The sequence below is a fragment of the Hippocampus bargibanti genome, linkage group LG11 (genome assembly GCF_051943395.1).
Source record: "Hippocampus bargibanti isolate YZ-2025 linkage group LG11, ASM5194339v1, whole genome shotgun sequence".
NCBI classification, from domain to species: Eukaryota; Metazoa; Chordata; class Actinopteri; order Syngnathiformes; family Syngnathidae; genus Hippocampus; species Hippocampus bargibanti.
Genome location: NC_142744.1, coordinates 883,115 through 903,317, shown reverse-complemented (window position 1 = coordinate 903,317; position 20,203 = coordinate 883,115). Strand labels below are relative to the sequence as shown.

General features: G+C 44.0%; 1 protein-coding gene across 2 annotated transcripts; it reads right to left on the bottom strand.

Moving 5' to 3' along the window:
• Window positions 1-144: 144 nt before the first annotated feature.
• LOC148891011 (solute carrier organic anion transporter family member 5A1-like) lies at window positions 145-18,261 on the bottom strand. 2 transcript variants are annotated; one of them, XM_089007739.1, is made up of 11 exons: window positions 18,127-18,261; window positions 15,052-15,929; window positions 14,187-14,312; window positions 9,333-9,465; window positions 7,752-7,966; window positions 7,341-7,505; window positions 5,945-6,143; window positions 4,508-4,667; window positions 3,918-4,162; window positions 2,860-2,924; window positions 145-2,020 (listed from the first exon to the last, which is right to left on the bottom strand). In XM_089007739.1, exons 2-11 carry the CDS (start codon window positions 15,851-15,853, stop codon window positions 1,515-1,517), a joined length of 2,616 nt encoding a protein of 871 aa, XP_088863865.1. In that variant the 5' UTR covers window positions 15,854-15,929; window positions 18,127-18,261; the 3' UTR covers window positions 145-1,514. The 2 variants fall into 2 exon arrangements, with proteins under 2 accessions (XP_088863865.1, XP_088863866.1); XM_089007740.1 differs by lacking the exon at window positions 14,187-14,312.
• Between the last annotated feature and the right edge of the window lie 1,942 nt (window positions 18,262-20,203).

Below are 20,203 nucleotides of genomic sequence, written 5' to 3'. Positions count from 1 at the left end.
CCATTAAAATGAGAATAATGTGTTCCCAGGTCCCCATAAAACATAATTTTCTACAAAATAAGCCTTAAAACAACACAAAATAGACCTTATTTTATGTATAATAAATGTGCTATTGTATTGTCATGAAAGAAATGAACTGCACTGTATAATAAAGTAGTTTTATTGACCTTTGTGATGGCCGTTGATGTAGTTGCCTCTTGATGATATCCGAGTGAAGTTGCCGTGCTTTCTCTGCGATAATACCCTCACTCACACGGTGCCTTACTAGCTGCTTTTCGTTAATCCAAATCAACAGAAGTTTTTCAACGTCTTGGATTGCCTGAGACCGTTGATTAGACAACACAGAAACACCGTTAACCACATGGAGCAACTTAGCGTACTGGTACGCTAAGTCACACAAACGTACACCTCGTTGGTGTTTTTTTGATGATCTCCTTCTTCTGCTGGTCCGTCATTTTCTTTTGTGCCCTCATCGGCTTAACACTAGCCTGTGTTGGGGTCTTTTTCAGTCCCATAACAGCAAAAGTACTACACTTGATAACAAACCATGTCTGCACCCAAAGAAAAGTGGTGACGAAAACTAGTCCGCCAGCCACCGTGACGGCGTGTGGTCCGCCAAAAACTAGTTTGTATGCTAGATCGCGAATTTAATGTTTGTAAGGCAAAACGTTTGTGAGCTAAAGCTGAGGTATCACTGAACTCCGGTGCGCCTTATACACCGTAAATTCCGGTATGTCAACACGTAGGCTAGTTCTTCTGTAGGTGGGTGCCAAAATGTGGCTTGGTAACTTCATTTCCGTTGAGAACAAAAACAGTAACACTGTGAAAAGATGCTAAAAAGTAGCTAAGCTACGCTAGTACCCGTCCGTCTTTTTGCAATATTTACCATTGAGATGTTAACAAAAAAATTGAGGTAGGGTGCCAAAAAAAGCGGAACATCTCCTTTGAAACCCCTTAGAACTACTAACCGCGGTTTTCAAACCCATTGGATCCGTGACTTTGGTACCAAGTTCTCGATGGTTTGGGTCTCTGAACGTACTCTTGCATATTCGTGTTGTGGGTGTGAAGGTTGGTAGAGTTCAGTTCCGGGCGAGGCGGGCGTGGTGAGTTGGGGGGGACATTAGGGCGAGATGTAGTTTTTGTTACTTTTTTGTTTTTTTTCAGCGCTTGTATAGAAAGTCAACTGGCTAAGGCTTCCGCGTAGCATACTGCTAACCGGGCTAGCGTTTAAAGGACAACCGACGCCTCTGGACAAGTTGCGTCCATAATTTGTAAAATGACTTGAAATGACTTCTACTGAGGGCATTTTACAAAGATTCCAGCGCATATAGCTAGATTTTACCTTTTAAGACTCGCGCTGAATATTCAGGAAGTCAAGTCTTGTTTTCCAGTTGATGACGATGCCTGACGTGACGTCACTGAAGGAACGCCCCTGCGCTTTTTGTCTATTTTAGATGCTATAAAACATTTTTCTGATGTCAGTCAGCAACCAAAAAAATGGCGTCGGTTGTTCTTTAAACGCGCACGGCCACCTGCTCTAAGGAGCGCGCCGGCACGGCGGGGGCGGGGCACGGCGGCGGCGGCGTCCCGGCTTTCAACTCGTTGCCGGGGCAACTTTGCGTACTGACGCCTCGGTTGAGAACGCCGGCGCGCGGCGGCGCGCAGGCGTGAGGCGGCGCGGCGTGCTCGCTACGCGGGATGTTAACCGGGCAGGAGCGGGTGCGAGCGTGACCTTTGCGACCTCCCGGGTGGCACACCAGGCTGCCCACCGTGTCGGCGGGCGACAGGTGGCGCTTGAGCCAGCGTTCCACCCGTTCTTCTTTGTACTTGATGGAGTACCACGTGAGGAAGATGAAGAGGAAGCCCAGGAACTTGAGGCTGGCGGCGAGGCCGAAGTAGACGAAGCGTAGCGAGGTCACGTCGTATTCCCAGCACGAGCCGTGCACGCCGCAGTCCTGCTGCCACAGCATGCAGGTGGTGTCGATGACGGCGCCAAAGTAGATGGGCGTCGGGATGTACGCTGACGGAACATCAAAACACAGAAAGAGCTAGCAAAGAACAACCTCGTTCCATCAACCAGTGCAGTGCTACCTCAGCTTACGAACGCTTTAGCTAACAAACGTTTCCCCCTTTGCGAGAATATAGTAATAATCATCATCATCAGAATAATAATACATTTTGTTTCCAAGCGCCTTTCAAAGCTCTCAAGGTCACTTTAAAGCCACTGGATCAGTTTTTCTGTGGGTGAGCGGCGGCAGCCACATGCGCCGGCGTTCACTCAACCCGGAATAACTGAAATGAATAAAAAACTAGCTAGCTAGCTAATAGATAGCCAACAGATAGCCAGCCAGCCAATAGATAGCCAGCCAACCAGCTAGCTAGCCATTAAATAGCTAACAGATAGCCAGCCAGCCAGCTAGCCCACAGATACTCTATGCACATCTGTATTATACTGCCCCGGGTGGTGAAGACAGAAATTGCAGAAGGAGCAGCACAATAATAATAATAATAATAATAATAATAATGATGGTGATGATGATACTACTACTACTACTACTACTACTACTACTACTACTAATAATAATAATAATAATAATAATAATAATAATAATACATTTTAATTTGAAGTGCCTTTCAAAATTGTCAAGGATACTTTACTGTCACGGGATGAGAAAAGAAAATCTGCGGGTGAGCAGAGGCAGCCATGCACGCCAGCATTCACTCAACCCAGATGCCAATTGAATTAAATTCTTTCCAATTCTATTCACTTGTGCTTTTTTTGAGGGGCGGGGCCATTATAAGTTATTATTTTCTTTCATATTATTCCATGCAAGTGATTCTGAATTTGTTTGTACTCACCAAGCGTCCTGAGGAGAACAAACTGCATTCCTAACGCAAACGGCCGCTCCTGCTCTGCCACTGACCTGCACAAACACACCCGTTAGCATGCTAGCATCTGCTTGTACAAGAGATGATAAAATACAGTGATACCTGACGGATTAGTTTTCCACACCCACTTTCTCTGAGTGCAGACATGGTTTGTTATCGAGTGGAGTACTTTTGCTATTCTGGGACCGAAAAAGACCCCACCACAAGTGTTAAGCCGAAGAGGACATAAAACAAAATGACGGTCGAGCAGAAGAAGGAGATCATCGAAACATGCCAACAAGGTGTGCGTTTGTGTGACTTAACGTCCCAGTACCAGTACGCTAAGTCGACCATTGCTACGTGTGGCTAAGGCTGTTTCAGTGTTGTCTAAGCAACAGTCTCAGGAAATAGAAAAGGTTGAAAAACTTCTGTTGATTTGGATGAACGAAAAAGCAGCTAGTAGGGGACAGGGTGAGTGAGGGTATTGTCGCCGAGGAAGCAGGGCAACTTCACTCTTTTTTTGGAAAAAGTTGCCTCATCGGACTTTCATTACACAGGAAGAGAAGTCCATCCCTGGGCATAAGTCTATGAAAGATAGGCCAATGGAATGTGACTCTCCTTCCAAACAGTAACCCCCTCCTTCCCTCCTCCTCCCACTCCATTCCATCAAGCCATCAACGACTATCACAAAGGTCAATAAAACCACTTTATTACACAGTACAGTTTATTTCTTGAATTACAATACAATATCACATTTATTCTACATAAAATAAGGTATATTTCGTGTAGTTTTAAGCCTTATTTAGTAGAAAATTATGTTTTATGGGGACCTGGGAACGGATTAATCTCATTTTAATGGTTTCTTGTGGGAAATTAATGCTTGGAAGACACACTTTTCGCCTTACACACACTTTCTGGGAACCAATTAAGTTTGTAAGCTGAGGTATGACTGTATTTCTAAATGATTGAATATTTATTACTTTAGTAGGGCAGTACATATCAAACAAAACTTGACCTATTGACCTTTTTTTTCTCCATTTTTGAAGTACCTCAGCGTGACGATGATGGCGGAAGGCTGAGCGCAGGCTGTGATGAGCGTGACGATGAAGAGGAAGATGAGGAAGGGGATGAGGGTCCCGCAGGTGCGGTCACACTTTCCGGATACGGCGTATCCGTTCTCGTTCAGGTACGTCTTGACGATGACCAGCTGCAACTGATTGCTGCCCGGGCCTCCTGACGATGGCGTGATGACCTGACGGCTTTGGACGCACGCGCATTCCGAGTAGTTGCGGATCTGCAAAAAAAAATTAATAATAATAATATATTTCATTTACGAGCGCCTTTCAAAACTATCAAGGTCACTTTACAGTCACAGGATATTTTTCCTACGGGTGAGCAGCGGCAGCCACACATGCCAGCGTTTACTCAACCTGGAAGTAGCATCAACAAAGCGCTAACATGGAAAAAGGCAAATGCTGTCCCCTCGTGGGAGGGAAAAAAAAAACATTCCCAGAGGTCTGACCAGCAGTTTATCGGCACCCAAGTAAAACCAAAACTCAGCAACTAGTGCTTTTCAACACCCGAATAAATTTGTGAATGGCGGCGACCGAGCTAACGTGATCAAGGACGGTTGCCTTACGCCGCTGCTGTCGTTGGAGACGCTGCTGCATCCGGCCAGGCAAGGGTTAAAGTAAGTGATGCCGTCCGAGCCGCAGACGGGAGCGTATTCGTGGATTCGGCAGCCGCAGTTGACGTTGCAGCCGCCCGTCAGGTTCCTCTGCGTCATCGTAAGGGTGGGCCTGGAAACGGGGGACCGCCACAAACAAGGTTCACAAAAAGTTGCAGAAACGCTTTACCACTCGATCGCTTGCTTTTAGAAACACGGAGAGAAACAAAATAAAATAACTTTTGGGGAGAAAATACAAAAAACAACAACAATGGAGGACGAACTACTTTCCCAAACTCAATCGATCATCCAATGATTGACTGACCACGTCAACAATTAGTCTGCTTTCATGAAGAAGAAAAAAAGTCATTCCAGCGGATAGGTCGCCCTGGTCAATATATAGAGAGAGAGAGAGAGAGAGAGAGAGAGAGAGAAAGGAGAGAGAGAGAGAGAGAGAGAGAGAGAGAGAGAGAGAGAGAGAGAGAGAGAGAGAGAGAGAGAGAGAGAGAGAGAGAGAGAGAGAGAGCGAGAGAGAAAGAGAGAGAGAGAGAGAGAGAGAGAGAGAGAGAGAGAGAGAGAGAGAGAGAGAGAGAGAGAGAGAGAGAGAGAGAGAGAGAGAGAGAGAGAGAGAGAGAGAGAGAGAGAGAGAGAGAAAGAGAGAGAGAGAGAGTAAGAGAGAGAGAGAGAGAGAGAGAGAGAGAGAGAGAGAGAGAGAGAGAGAGAGAGAGAGAGAGAGAGAGAGAGAGAGAGAGAGAGAGAGAGAGAGAGAGAGAGAGAGAGAGAGAGAGAGAGAGAGAGAGAGAGAGAGAGAAGAGAAAGAGAGAGAGAGAAAGAGAGAGAGAGAGAGAGAGAAAAGAGAGAGAGAAAGGAAGAGAAAGAGAGAGAGAGAGAGAGAAAGAGAGAGAGAGAGAGAGAAAGGAAGAGAAAGAGAGAGAGAGAGTTGGAGATAGAAAAAAAGAGAGAGAGGGACATAGAGAGAGACAGAAAAAAGAGAAAGAGAAACTGAGAGAGATAGAGAGAGGGAAATAGAAAAGAGAGAGAAAGAGAGAGAGAAAGGAAGAGAAAAAAGAGAGAGATAGAGAGAGAGAGAGAAAGGGAGAGACAGAGAGAGAGGGGGAGATAGAAAAAAGAGAGTGAGGGAGAGATTGAGAGAGAGAGAGATAAGGAGAGAGAGAAAGAGAGAGAGAAAAAGATAAAGATAGAAAGAGAGAGAAAGAGAAAGAGAGAGAGAAATAGAGAAAAAGAGCCAAGTGGGCGTCCTGCCAAAGTTCCTATAAAACAACCCCCCCCACCCCCCCGCCACCCCCGCTGGCTTTGTTGCACGGCCGCGGCGCGTCTTGCCGCGAAACCAAAAATGTCCGTGGCGGCGGTCACCGATGGCGCCATCTTTGTTCCTTTAGCGGGCCTCACCCGGTGGTGTAAGGAATGTTGATGCCCCCCAGGTTGATGCTCTCGCAGCCCACGATAAAGAGGGTGGAGAAGCACAGCAGCGACACGCCGCTGCAGATCATGGCCAACTTGGCCGACTCGCGGGCGCCCAGTTTTAGCTTCTTGATGATGTAGCCGCCTAGCACGATGCCCACGCCGGCGCTCGGCACGATGATCACGCCTGACGATCACGCAACAGATAACATTTAGAATCAGAATCAGAATCAGAATCATACATTTCATTTCAAAGCGCCTTTCAAAACTCTCAAGCTCACTTTACAGTCACAGGATCCGTTTTTTTCTGCGGGTGAGCAGCGGTAGCCACACTCGCCAACGTTCACTCAAACCGGAATAACACAAATAGATAGAAAGCTAGCCAGCTAGCTAATGGATAGCTAGCCAGATACAGTGATACCTTGGCTTATGAACTTAATTGGTTCCCAGACAGAGTGTGTAAGGTGAAAAGTGTGTATCCCAAAAATGTATTTCCCGTAGGAAACCGTTAAAATGAGAATAATCCGTTCCCAGGTCCCCATAAAACATATTTTTTTTTAACTAAATAAGCCTTAAAACTACAGAAAATATAACTTATTTTATGTATAATAAATGTGCTATGGTATTATAATGAAAGAAATAAACGGTACTGTATAATAAAGTGGTTTTATTGACCTTTGTGATGGTCGTTAATGCCTTGATGGAATGGAGTGTCCAGTTTCATCAGCACTTGATGAGGAACGTAGCCTTCTTCTATCACCATCTTGAGGAATGATCCCTTGGAGGTGCTTTCTCTGCCATAATTTTACCTTGTTCCTCATCAATTGTGTTCTGTTTAGCTGGGTTGATAGCTTTTTGCATCAAGTGTAAAGACGGCTTGTGCGGGTTATTTGTGGAGCCTGATTGATGAGAATTTTAACCTTGCAGTCTACACTCTGCCTTTCCACTTATCAAAGTTCTCTCCATTTTCTCACTCTCTGTCGTCTGCCTGTCTCTTTCATGTTTAAACCGCCTCCCCTCACTGCTGCGTTCTTGACCAATCACATGGTTTTAACCGAAGACTGAGGGCGGGGAATAGAGGACAAAAAAATGTCGGCTGCCATTTTCTTGTTTGGAGAACGGGCTCGTTGGCAAACGACACATCACTCATTGTGGCAGCTCCGTGTGTATCCCGAAAAATAGTTCGTATGCTAAGGTAAAATGTTCATAAATTGAACGTTCATAAACCGAAAGGTTCGTAAGCCAAGGGGTTCGTAAACCGAGGTATCACTGTAGCTAGCTCGGTAGATAGCTAATAGCTAGCTAGCTAGCTAGCTAACAGATAGACAGCCAAATAGCCATTTGTTGTTGATGCTGCTCGTGTCCATTTTGTCAAAATGGCGACCTGTGTAGATGCTGGCGCTGGAGGCGGGGATCCCAAATTGCGATTCGATGAACTTGGGGATGAACGTGATGAAGGCGGTGACGATGGCGCTCTCTGCCGTGTAGGACAAACTGACGAAGAGGAAGGTCACGTTACTCAGGATCCTCACGGCTGCCTTGGGAAGATCTGTGGCCCAAAAAATAAAGAAACCAATAAAAAACATTCACTAGTTTATAAATACATTACAGGTAACATCCGACTTACAACCGCGATCCGTTCCGACCAAACGGGTGTAAGTAAAAAAATGGTCGTAAGTCAAAAATGGATGCAAGTTGAAATGGTGGCAAGTTGAAATCCATTCAAAATGCGCCTTATACACCGAAAAATACGCTAAATACACTTTACGTGGTTCTGAAGTGCTCTTGCGCATACCTTTGATGTCTTTTCCGAAGCCCATGGAGGACGTGACGGCTTTGTTGTTGTTGCTCTTCTCCTTGAGGACGTCGTCGTCGCTGGACATCTCATCCAAGGTCAACTTTTTCCTCCTTTTCTTCTTCTTGTGTCGCGGCGGCAACTTCTTGGGGAAGGTGAACATGGGGAAGATGACCAACAACATGGCCACCGCACATAGCAGGAAGCCACTCCACCTGCAAACCGGGCCAAGACATAGCTAGCTAAATAGCTATTTGTTATCTATTAGCTATCTAGCTAGCTAGCTATTAGTTATCGATTAGTTAGCTCGATAACTTTCTATCTATTTTAGTTATTCCGAGATGAGTGAACGCTGGCTCGTGTTGCTATCTACCTAGCTAGCTAGCTATTTGCTATCTATTAGCTATCTACCTAGCTAGCTAGCTATTTTCTATCTATTAGCTATCTACCTTGCTCGCTATTTGCTATCTATTAGCTATCTAGCTAGATATCTATTAGTTATCTATTAGCTAGCTAGCTAACTTTCTATCTATTTGAGTAATTCCAGGTTGAGTGAACACTGGCGCGTGTGGCTGCCACCGCTCACCCACCATTTCATTTTTAAGCGCCTTTCAAAACTTCAAAGCTTCAAAACAAAAGCTTTTATGTGGGTGAGCAGCGCCAACGCTCACTCAACCCAGAAGTAATTCAAATAGATAGAAAGCTAGCTAGCTAATAGATAGCCTATAGATAGCCAGTTACCAGCTAGCTATATAACTAACAGAGAGCCAGCCAGATAGCTAATAAATAGCTAATAGATAGATTGATGAAAAGGTTTCTTCAGTCGTCATCTGTACTTTTTTGAAGGTGTCGGACGTTTCGCTTCTTATCCAAGATGCTAAAGTCTTGACAGCGACTTTAGTTCGCTGACGAAGCATCTTGGATAAGAAGCGAAACGTCCGACACCTTCAAAAAAGTACAGATGACGGCTGAAGAAACCTTTTCATCGATGGACCACTCCTGTATGACTGAGAGCTTACACAGACGGAAGCTAATAGATAGCTAATAGATAATTTGTGCTTTTTTTAACTTTATGTTACTTCCGGGTTGAGTGAACGCTGGCGCGTGTGGCTGCCGCTGCTCACCTGCAGAAAAACTATCCCGTGACTGTAAAGTGTCCTTGAGAGTTTTGAAAGGCGCATAGAAATGAAATGTATTATTATTATTATTATTATAATTAGACGGCCAATAGATAGCTAATAGATAACAAATACATAGCCAGCTAGGTAGTTAGCTAGATAGCCAGCTAATCATGTCACGATTTACTCCTAGATGTACTTTTTTATATTCTGCGGGTCCTGCAATTTGAGTGACTATGACAAAAACCCCGGCACTGCAGTGGACACATTTTTGCATATCGTCTGCCATTCAATGAGTTCAGGGTTGGATTAAGTCAGACATAGCACGACTGAAGGCCTAGCTGTGAAATGCACTGCATTTGAGTGTATTGTATCTGACCTCCGACATCCAGTAGTTTCCCGTCATCTTTCCTTGAAGTGATACTGCCTCCGTGTACATGTGTGTGTATTTTCCGATATTCACCAGTTTCCGATGAAGCGAGGATCACTTTGATCGATGTTCACCACCGTCTTGGGATCCACGTAGAACCCGATGAGGACGCCGCCCAGCAAGTAGCCCGCTGCCGGACCCAAAGCGCCCATCACGTACATGATGGCTACAAACAAACACAGAGAAAGAATGAAGGAGCATAACAGCAGAAAACACAGGGCCTGCAAAGCCTTCTCTGCTGGCCTAAAAATATCTGAATCACAGACTACTGTGAATTATATTTTGTCTATGAAAGTGTTGCTTTAATAACAACAACAATAATAATAATAATAATAATAATAGTTAGCTAGCCAGATAGCTAGCTAGCTAGATAGCTATACAACTAATAGTCATCTATCCAGATAGCTAGCTAGTTAGATAGCTATATAGCTAACAGATAGCTAGCTATGACTAACTAAATAAATAAATAAACAACAGCTGAAGCTGCAACAAATCACAGGATCAGTTTTCCTGTGGGTGAGCAACGGCAGCCACACGCGCCAGCGTTCACTCAACCCGGAAGTAACATAAAGTTTAAAAAAAGCACAAATTATCTCTCAAATCAAACAATATGACAGGACGACGTGGATGTGGACTGATTTCTTAGCGCCTGTAAAGTTCCGTAACTTGTCAAGCAACCTCATAAGAGGCCTTCTGTGTTCATGCGTGCGGTCACATGAAAAGAACGGGATTTTGCCAATTAGACGGCATTAACTGCGTACATTCCTCAATTCGGTTGGCCTCGGACGGCAACATGGCTTCTGGTGGTGTGACTGAGCAAGTCCTGCTGCAGTGGCAACAATAAGTTAGCTTCCAGCATTAGCTAAGAACACAAAGCGGGTGTACTGAGTTCATCTCAATATCGGGACCACTGCGATTTCTACCGACCTCCGGGATCCCGATCACCCCCTTCTCTCTCTCTAACGATGCGTCCTTTGCCAGCTGCGTATCTGTTAAGACCAAGCTGAGGATCATCGGCAATAGCGTGCACAGGTGTAATCAGAACAACGTTTTTTTATCTGTTAGTTATATAGATAGCTGGCTAACTGGCTAATAGCAAGCTAGATTGATAGATAGACAGCCCTATAGCTAATAGATATGTAGCTAGCTAGATAACTAGCCATCTAGCCAGACAGCTAATAGATATTTAGCTAGATAGCCAGCCAGACAGCTAACAGAGAGTTAATTGATAGCTAATAAATAGCAAATGGATAGCAAATAGATAGTAGCCAGGTAGACAGCTAGATAGCGAGCTAGATAGTGAGCTAGATAGATAGCCATACATCCATATAGCTAGGTGATATGTAGCTAGCTAGATGGAATTTATTCGGAAATTAAAAAATATGACGTGGAGCGCCATTCCCGCTAGCTAGCTAATAGATAGCCAGCTACATAGCTAAATAGCTCGATAGCTAATAGATAGCTAGCTAGCTTGATAGCCAGCCAGCCAGCCATCATATATATTATTATATTATAGCTAATGGATTGGTAGCTAAGTAGCTAGCTAGATAGCTAGCCAGCTAAATAACTAGATAGCTAGCTAAATAGCCAACAAGTTATGTAGTTGCAGTCAATACTGGAGAGTCATCAAATAGCTTTTAATAATAATAATAATAATAATAATAATAATAATAATAATAATAATAATAATAATAATACTCTCAAGGACACTATAGTCACATGATATTTTTTTGTGGGTGAGCAGCGGCAGCCACACACTCCAGCATTCACTTAACCCTGAAGTAACTCAAATTGATAGAAAGCTAGCTACCTAGCTAATAGATAGCCAGCTATATAGCTAGATAGCTCAGTTGCTAATAGATAGATAGCTTGCATATGTATTATTATATTATAGCTAATAAATTGCTAGCCAGCTAAATAACTAGGTAGCGAGCTAGATAGCCAGCAAGTTATGTATCTGCAGTCAATGCTGTCGAGTCATCAGATAGCTTTTAACTCATTCACTGCCATTCACGTTTTTATTCGGGATTTGAATATACGACATTGCCGAAGTGGCTCGGGTTTTGATTTAGCGCCACCACCACCGCCACCGCCACCGCTACCGTTTTGACTGCATGACTTTTGCCTGTCAGTGTCGGTGAAAATAATAATCCCAAAGTCAATGACGCATTGACGGAGGTGCGTCATTGACCGTATGAGCAAGCGTCTCATGACATCAGATGGAGACGGACGGGACTGAGCGCTTTTTTCCGAAAGGCGTCCGATAATCCCCACTTGGCGCTGAGTTATGCAACGTGACAGGATCAAGCGACACCACCACGAAGCAGATGCTAGCGTGCGCGGCCATCATGGCGGCAAAGAACGATGCGCGAGGGTCCGCAGACAATCAGACGGCGGACGAACACGAAAGGGGGGAGGGGGAGGCCAGACACAATGGAATGCCCTGAGTTGTCACGGCAACGTGCTGACGCAGCGCTCGTCTGCTTAACGCTTTGCTAGCGCGGCGCCACCATCAGGAACGGTTGGAGAATACATGACCGCTTCAAAGACAAGGCACAACCTATTTGCTGCTGACAACATCATCATCGGCTATGGAGACTAAGCGCTAGCTAGCTACCAAGCGAGCTAGCCATCTAGTGATCTAACCAGCAAGGTAGCTAGCCAGCAAGCGAGCTAATTAGCCAGCGAGCTAGCTAGCAAGCGAGCTAATTATCAAGCAAGCTAGCTGGCAAGCGAGCTAGCTAGTAAGCGAGTGAATTAGCAAGCAAGCTAGCAATGGGAGCTAGCAGCAAGTGAGCGAGCTATCAAGTGAGCTAATTAGCAAGCAAGCAAGCGAGCCAGAAAGCTAGCTAGCTAGCCAGAAAGCGAGCTAGCTAGCAAGCAAGCTAGCCAACCAGCTAGCTAACCAGCTAGCTAGCCAGCAAGCTAGCTAGCCAGCAAGCAAGCTAAGCAAGCGAGCTAGCTAGCAAGCGAGCTAGCAGCAAGTGAGCGAGCTACTAAGTGAGTTAATTAACAAGCGAGCTAGCTAGCAAGTGATCTAATTAGCAAGCAAGCAAGCTAGCTAGCAAACGAGCTAGCTAATTAGCAAGCAAGCTAGCAAGCGAGCTAGCAGCAAGCGAGCAAGCTACCAAGCAAGCTAATTAACAAGCAATCTAATTAGCAAGTGAGCTAATTAGAAAGCGAGGTAGCTAATTAGCAAGTGAGCTAGCTAGCAAGCGAGCTAGCCAGAGGCTCCTGTATCTTGTTTTTCTACATTCCAACATCCTAGCGATGGAGCGTCCGAGCTAAACGTTCTCAGGTGACGCGAGTGCAAGAAGAAGATGTCGATTGTTTGTTTAATGGACGCGGTCACATTGATTCACTTTTGCTTCATTCCTTCAAACCTTGACAAACTTCACCTTATCAAATTTGAAGAGGAAAAAAAAGGATGTGAAGCAAAAATAGACAAGATGCAAAAACGGTCCAAATAGGCCTTTTATTTTGACAGGCCAACATTTAATTATTAAAATAATTTCATCCATGTTGTTTTGTTACTTCTCCTATTGAGTATGCTTTTGGGCACTAAGTGGAGTACACCCTAAAATGGTTGCCAGACAATCGCTAATCCATACTTGTCAATATACAGCGATACCTCAGCTCATGAATTTAATTGGTGCCCAGAAATTGTGTGTAAGGCGAAACTTTCATGTTCCAAACTTTTATTTCCCATAGGAAACCATTAAAATCAGAATAATCCGTTCCCAGGTCCCCATAAAATTATAATTTTCTACTAAATAAGCCTTAAAACAACACAAAATAGACCTTATTTTATGTATAATAAATATGCTATTGTATCGTAATGAAAGAAATTAACGGTACTGTATAATAAAGTCGTTTTATTGACCTTTGTGATGGTCGTTGATGTAGTTGCCTCTTGATGATATCCGAGTGAAGTTCCCCTTCTTCCTCGGCGACAATACCCTCACTCACACTGTCCCCTACTAGCTGCTTTTCGTTCATCCAAATCAACAGAAGTTTTTCAACCTTTTCTATTTCCTGAGACTGTTGCTTCGGCGACATAGAAACACCCTTAGCCACACTTAGCAATGGTCGACTTAGCGTACTAGTACTGGGACGCTAAGTCACACAAACGCACACCTCATTGGTGTTTTTCAAAGATCTCCTTCTTCTGCTCGACCAACATTTTTTTTGTGTCTTGTTTGGCTCAACAATAGCCTGTGGTGGGGTCTTTTTCGCTCCCATAACAGCAAAAGTACTCCACTCAATAACAAACCACGTCTCCACTCAAAGAAAAGTGGTGACGAAAACTAGGTTTGGTTCGTCCACCAAAAACTAGGTGGTATGCCAAGATTATATTCTCGCGAATTTAATGTTCGTAAGGCGAACAGTTCGTTAGCTTAAGTGTTTGTCAGTTGAGGTATCACTGTATTTTTTTTAATCGCTGTGGACGGTCAGAGTGATAAAAGCATAACGTGCACATGCGCGCTAGGCTAGCTGTCTGCATTTGTCCTTGTGTTAGCATTTTTTTTATCATTTCAAATAATGTACGGCGTACTACCGCTTTTATACGGGAATTGGAATCATATATAAGGGTAGCTAGTCGCCAAGGTGGACTAGTATGCAAATATATTAGTAGTAGTAGTCGTAGTAGTAGTAGTAGTAGTGGTTGTAGTACAAGTATGAAACAATTCATTTGATGAAAGACCAAAGACAAATTCTTCGTCCATTGATTGTGATTTCCGCAGCACGTCGCTCGTCGTTCATACGAAACACACGCCGCCATTTCTCTTTGTCATTTCATGTTCAGGAATGTACACACAGCTCCCTTTACGCACGGCGGCCATTTTGCACACACACACACACACACACACACACACACATTCTCACCGTGATTAAGCTTCAGCTTGTTTGAGGCCACTGGAGCGACAATGCCAGGCCAGCTATGCCAAACCCAAAGCGGGTTAGGAGGCGGACGAGGACGAGGACGAGGACGAGGACGAGGGGTGGCCTGGGCTTGGAATGGCGGCATTTGAAGGTTAACCGTGTCACTCAAGGAACCAACGAAGCACTACGCTTGCCTAGCTGAAGCTTTGCAATTCAACCAAATAATAGCTAGCTGGCTAGCTAGCTGGATAGATGGATAGAGAGAGAGCGAGAGTGCGATAGATGGATGGCTAGATAGAGAGAAAGAGAGAGAGATAGCAAGCTAGCTAGCTAGCTAGAAACATATATGGAGAGAGAGCAATAGCTAGCTAGAGAGATAGATTGATGGATGGATGGAGAGAGATAACTAGCTAGAGAGCTAGAGAGATAGAGAGAGAAAGGGAGAGCAATAGCAAGATAGCTAACTAGCTCGCTCGCTAGATAGATAGACTGATGGATGGATAGATGCATAAATGGTTGGAGAAATAGAGAGAGAAATAGTTAGCTAGCTTGAGAGATTGAGAGACGGATGATAGCCAGCTAGCTAGCTATCTTGAGCGATTGAGAGATGGATGGATGGTTGGATGGACAGATGGATCGAGAAAGAGAGAACTAGCTAGCTAGCGAGATTGAGAGATGGATGATGGATGGATGACAGCTAGGCAGCTAGCTAGCTAGGTAGCTTGAGAGATTGAGAGATGGATGGATAGATGGACAGGCGGGTGGATGATGGATGGATAGATGGATGGTGGATGGAGAAAGAGAGAGAGAAATAGCGAGCTAGCTAGCTAGCTAGCTCGAGAGATGGAGGGATGGATGTGTATCTTACCCAGGTAGAGCGAGGCGTTCTCCTTCTTGACGTTGTCATCCAGGTACGTGGGCCCCAGGGTGTAGATGGGCGTGGAGCCCATGCCCACCAGGATCTGGGCCACAACGAAGAGCGCCACGTACAGGTTGTGCTCGTTGCCCTCCTGGTCCCGCGGACACGACGCCGTCTCCGCGCGTTCCCGGCGGCTAGCGTTGGCGCTCAAGCACAGGCCCTCGTTAGCCGCCGACGAGTTGACTTCCTGGATCTGGTAGGCCGGCGAGATGAAGTGCGGCAAGGAGAACAGGGCGGCGCCCAAAGCGACCAAGACCCCGCCCACCGCCAACCAGCGAGGCCGCTGGCCCCTCCCCCCGAAGTAGCTGATGAACACCACCACCAGGAGGCTGCCGATGTCGAAGCAGCTGACCAGCAGGCCCGACTCGGAGCTGCGAAGGCTGTAGCGCTTCTCGATGGTGGTGATCACGCTGCTGAGGTAGCCCGACACCATGAGCGACTGGACGAAGGTCAGGTAGCACATGCAGAACAGGAAGCAGCGAGAGTCCTGCAGGACCGGCGCCGGGTACTCCTTGCTAGGAAAGCAGACACGTCGCCGCCCCGGCGTTTTGGCCGACGCCGACTCGGGCGTGGAGGGCGCTACGGCACCGAGCCGGATCAACTCGCTGCTCTCCTCCGCCGTCAGCGAGGCTTGTTCCTCTCGGGGCTCGCCGCTTTCGGGGATCGTACCTGGATCCTCCGCCTCGCCGGAAGCGCCGCCGTCCTCCTTGCCCGGGGACAAGGCGGACAACTCGGACAAGTCGCCGTCCATGTTGAGCGGCGCGTCCGCTCCCCGGTTGATGACGCTGCGAGGGGGCGGGCGCCTCACGGGGTCATGGCGTCTTCGGCTTTTCCCCCCCAAAAAAAAACAACACGCAAGCCGCATTAGCATTCAATAGCGTTAGCTCGAGAGCATCGCCCGAACCTTAACGCTAACGCCGATGGTAAGATTTGAGCAGCGTTGGCGACACGATTTCAACCGACCCGGCAAAAACGGCCATCTCGCAATGCTTCTAGCTTAGGAGGTGCTGATAAAGCGCTGGCCAGACCTCTGGCAATGTTTTCCCATTTCACAAGGGGGCGGTATTTCCTTTTTTTCCACGTTTTGTTACATCTTCGGCTGTTGCTATTATTATTGTTGAATTGCATTTTGTACAACTGCCCCCATTTCAAGCTCAGATAACTCCAGAGCCATATCACTTAGGAATTAACTTTTTTTTTCTAATGAAAGAAGATCTTTTTTCTTTTAAAGTGCTGAACTTTGCGGATTATTTATACTTGTAGAATCATAAAAATGTTGATTGTTTTATCTGAAAAATTGTGAACTTAATGGATTATTTACACTTGTAGGACCATAAAAATGTTAAAAAAAGATATCTTCGCAATTGTTATTTTAATGAAATTGGGTGTTAATAATAGGGGATAAAATAAAATAATAGGGAGAAAAGCAAAATAATAGAAAAAAAATCATAATTTATGCACGTTACCCAATTGGATTTTTGCCTTTTTTTTGTCTGTAAATCTAGAACTGCTTCATGTCACAAAGAGGGTACAGAAAGTGCTGAAGAATGAATGAGAATGAATGTGTCTTTGTGTTGTCATATTATTTGTTTTTTTTAAACGTTATGTTACTTCCGGGTTGAGTGAACACTGGCACGTGTGGCTGCCGCTGCTCGCCTGCAGATTAAAATATCCTGTGACTGTAAAGTGTCCTTGAGAGGTTTTAAAGGCACTTAGAACTGAAATGTATTATTATTATTATTATTACTATTATTAAGAAAATAACTTTTTTTTTTACGCTACATTGAATGTTTATGTAGTCCTAAAAGTCAATATTTTGTAGGTCCTGCAAAAATGACAAAAACCCTGGCACTGAATTGGACCCATTTTTGCACACCGTCTGGCAGTCAATGAGTTTATGAATTGATTTGAGGGTGTTTGGTAAATTCAAGCGGAACAAAGTGGCATCATTTTTGGGTAGTTTTTTTTTTTAAGCTGCCATTGTAGGACTACATTCGAGCACCCCTGTTCAGATTGGCCCCACTTCTCCGCCTTAGCTTTGCTCGCCCTCTTATTCTGCCCGGCTAACACGGTTGCCCTCCTCCCTCCACCTCCCGCTCTTCTGTCAAGGGCACCCCCCCCCCCCCCATCCCCATCCGCATCACCGCCGCTTTGCATCACCAGCACATTTGTTGTCGAGGAAAATAAAGACAACAACAAAAAGACGATGAGGAGGATCGCTCGCTGGGGGACGAGGACGAAGCTTCGGATGCGGCTTGACTCAATACAAACACCGCAATGCTTCATTTTTCAATAACACATCGAACACACAAAGGCAAACAAAAAAACGGAAAAATACCAACACGTCGAAGTAAAATTTCAATATAAAACACATATTAATATTAAAAGGGGACAACCACTGATGTGATTTATATTTCATTCCAATGAGAGCATCATTTGTCGTTAAATCGCACTAGTGACACTTGAAAATAAAATGTATTATTATTATTATCATTATTATGATGATTACTAGTGAAAAAGTTCATCTTGGTCGTCGACGATGTCACACATTACAACCATTGCCCCGCAAAAATAGCCTAACCGATAGGTTTTATGCTATTTATATATAAATATATATACAAATACGAATATGCTAGGATCTTACATATCCATATATTTACGATACTGTGTCCATTGCTAGACGTTTACGGATGAATTCGGCCATGGTGAAATGAGCTTGAGGCTCGTCTATTTCCCTCAAATATTCCAAACATCACGCAAATTCCGAGTCGACTCGCAATCCCAAATCAACGAGTTCATATTTCAATTCACTCTCGTACAATTAAAACCTACCCGAGGCGCCTTTTCGACCAAATTAGTGAGGATAAATGCGACGAAAAACAACAATGCGTCTGGGTTTTATTGTGAAAAGTATTCCCGGGATGGCACAGCTAGCCTGCAGTTCGCTCGCGAGTCAATGTCTCGCGGTGATGCTCATTTCAACACATTTTAGTCAATATCTCGACAAAAAAAAGCGCGACTCACTTGACGCTTCGACCAGAAGAGGCGATAAAACTTCACGCAGCCATGTCCGAGTCCTTCTCGCGTGGGGGGCCGGCGAGTGGGCAAAAGGAAAATGTCCCGTTTTGTGTGTATGTGTGTGTGTTGAGGCGACGATGGAAGCACGCTGTAAATAAAACGGAAATGCCTTCAAAGTAAAAGCACTCCTCATGGAACGCGTTCAAACTGTTTCCGGAGTCACTGTAAATAAAATAGCATAGTTTATAATAATAATAATAAAAATAATAATAATAATAATAATAGTAATAATAATAATACATTTCATTCATAAGCGCCTTTCAAAAACTCTCAAGGTCACTTTACAGTCATAGGATTAGTTTTTCTGGGGTGAGCAGCGGCAGCCACATGCGCCAGCGTTCACTGAACCCAGAATAACTCAAATAGATAGAAAGTTAGCTCGCTAGCTAATAGATAATTAATAGCTAGCTAGATAGTTAGCTTATACATAGCAAATAGATAGCAAATAATAACTCAAATAGATAAGAAGCTAGCTAACTATTAAATAACTCAAATAGATAAAAGCTAGCCTAATAATAGATGGCTAATGGATAGCCAGATAACCAGCTACATAGCTACATAGGTAATAAATAGCTAGCTCGGTAGCTAGCCAGATAACTAATATATAGCAAAAAGATAGCAAATTCACTGTAATGCTCTCCTTGAGTGTATCAAACTTCAATTTAGCAGATAGATAGCTTATAATATCAAATCGATAGCAAATAATAACTCAAATAGATACAAAGCTAGCTAACTAATAAAGAACTCAAATAGATAAAAAGCTAGCTAATTAATAGATAGCTAATAGATAGCCAGCTAACCAGCTAGATAGCTATATAAGTAATAGATAGCTAGCTCGATAGCTAGCCAGATAGCTAATATATAGCAAAAAGATAGCAACTTCACTGTAATGCTCTCCTTGAGTGTATCAAACTTCAATTTAGCAGTTAGCCTCTTGAAAAATAAACTGATTGAGGATGTATGTTCCAAAGCTCCTATTTATTCAGCAAAATTTCCAATATGAACAGAGTAAAACGGCAAAACACAGAAGAGGACGAGATTAGCACATGCTAACCGAGGTTAAACCAAAGCCAATCTGCACACTGAACTAGCTAGCAATATAGCATCGTCATTTAATTCCTCATCAAACAGAATCATTTTCACTAAATACATCACAAATATCAGTCTTCTCCTACATCTATACATAAAAATACTGTATATAGCTAGCTAAATTGCGAGCTAGCTAGCTAATAGATAGCCAATAAATAGCTAGCTTGGTAGCCAGCTAGATTGCTAGCTAGATAGCTCTAGTGATTTTGGTAGAGGGGGAATTAAAATATAAACCAGCCATGTTATTAATGTTTTTATTGTGAAAAAATCTCAGAGGGTTCTGTTTGTAAAATGTGCCTCGATGAATATTTATGCAATTCTGACCTCTTGTGGACAACTAGGTTATTGCTCGTAAACCCCCCTTAAAAAACAGCATGTTCACACAATTAAAACGTTTTTAACAACCGGAAGGAAACATTTCAAAACATTTCACATTTCTTCTGAGAACCAAATTGCTCCATGGTAATCGTGATTTTTTTTTTTTTGTTGTTGACGGTGTAATGATACCATAGGAAATATTTAATCTATAAATATGATAATTTGCGAATTAACATATTTAACCTGATAAAAATTGAGAGCGATCAATTAAGATTGTTATCGTCAAACAATTAAAATCGTCGTTCGGGGACAAAAGCGGGCGTGGTCACGTGATCAGCTAACGTTTGATTAATTTTGTTCTTATTATCTTTCGAGCCAATCGGACTTTCTTTTCATATATTCACATACGCACGCGCGTGCGTGTATACACACAAAAAAAACACACGCACGGGGGGTGTATTGATATTCATATTTCCAATAAATTAAACAAAGATGCAAAAGTGATGTTGAATCGTCATCCAATCTTTAACAACTGTTATTATAACCATTTGAATTACTTCCGGGTTGAGTGAACGCTGGAGCAGCGTGGCTGCTCGCCCGCAGAAAAACTTATCCC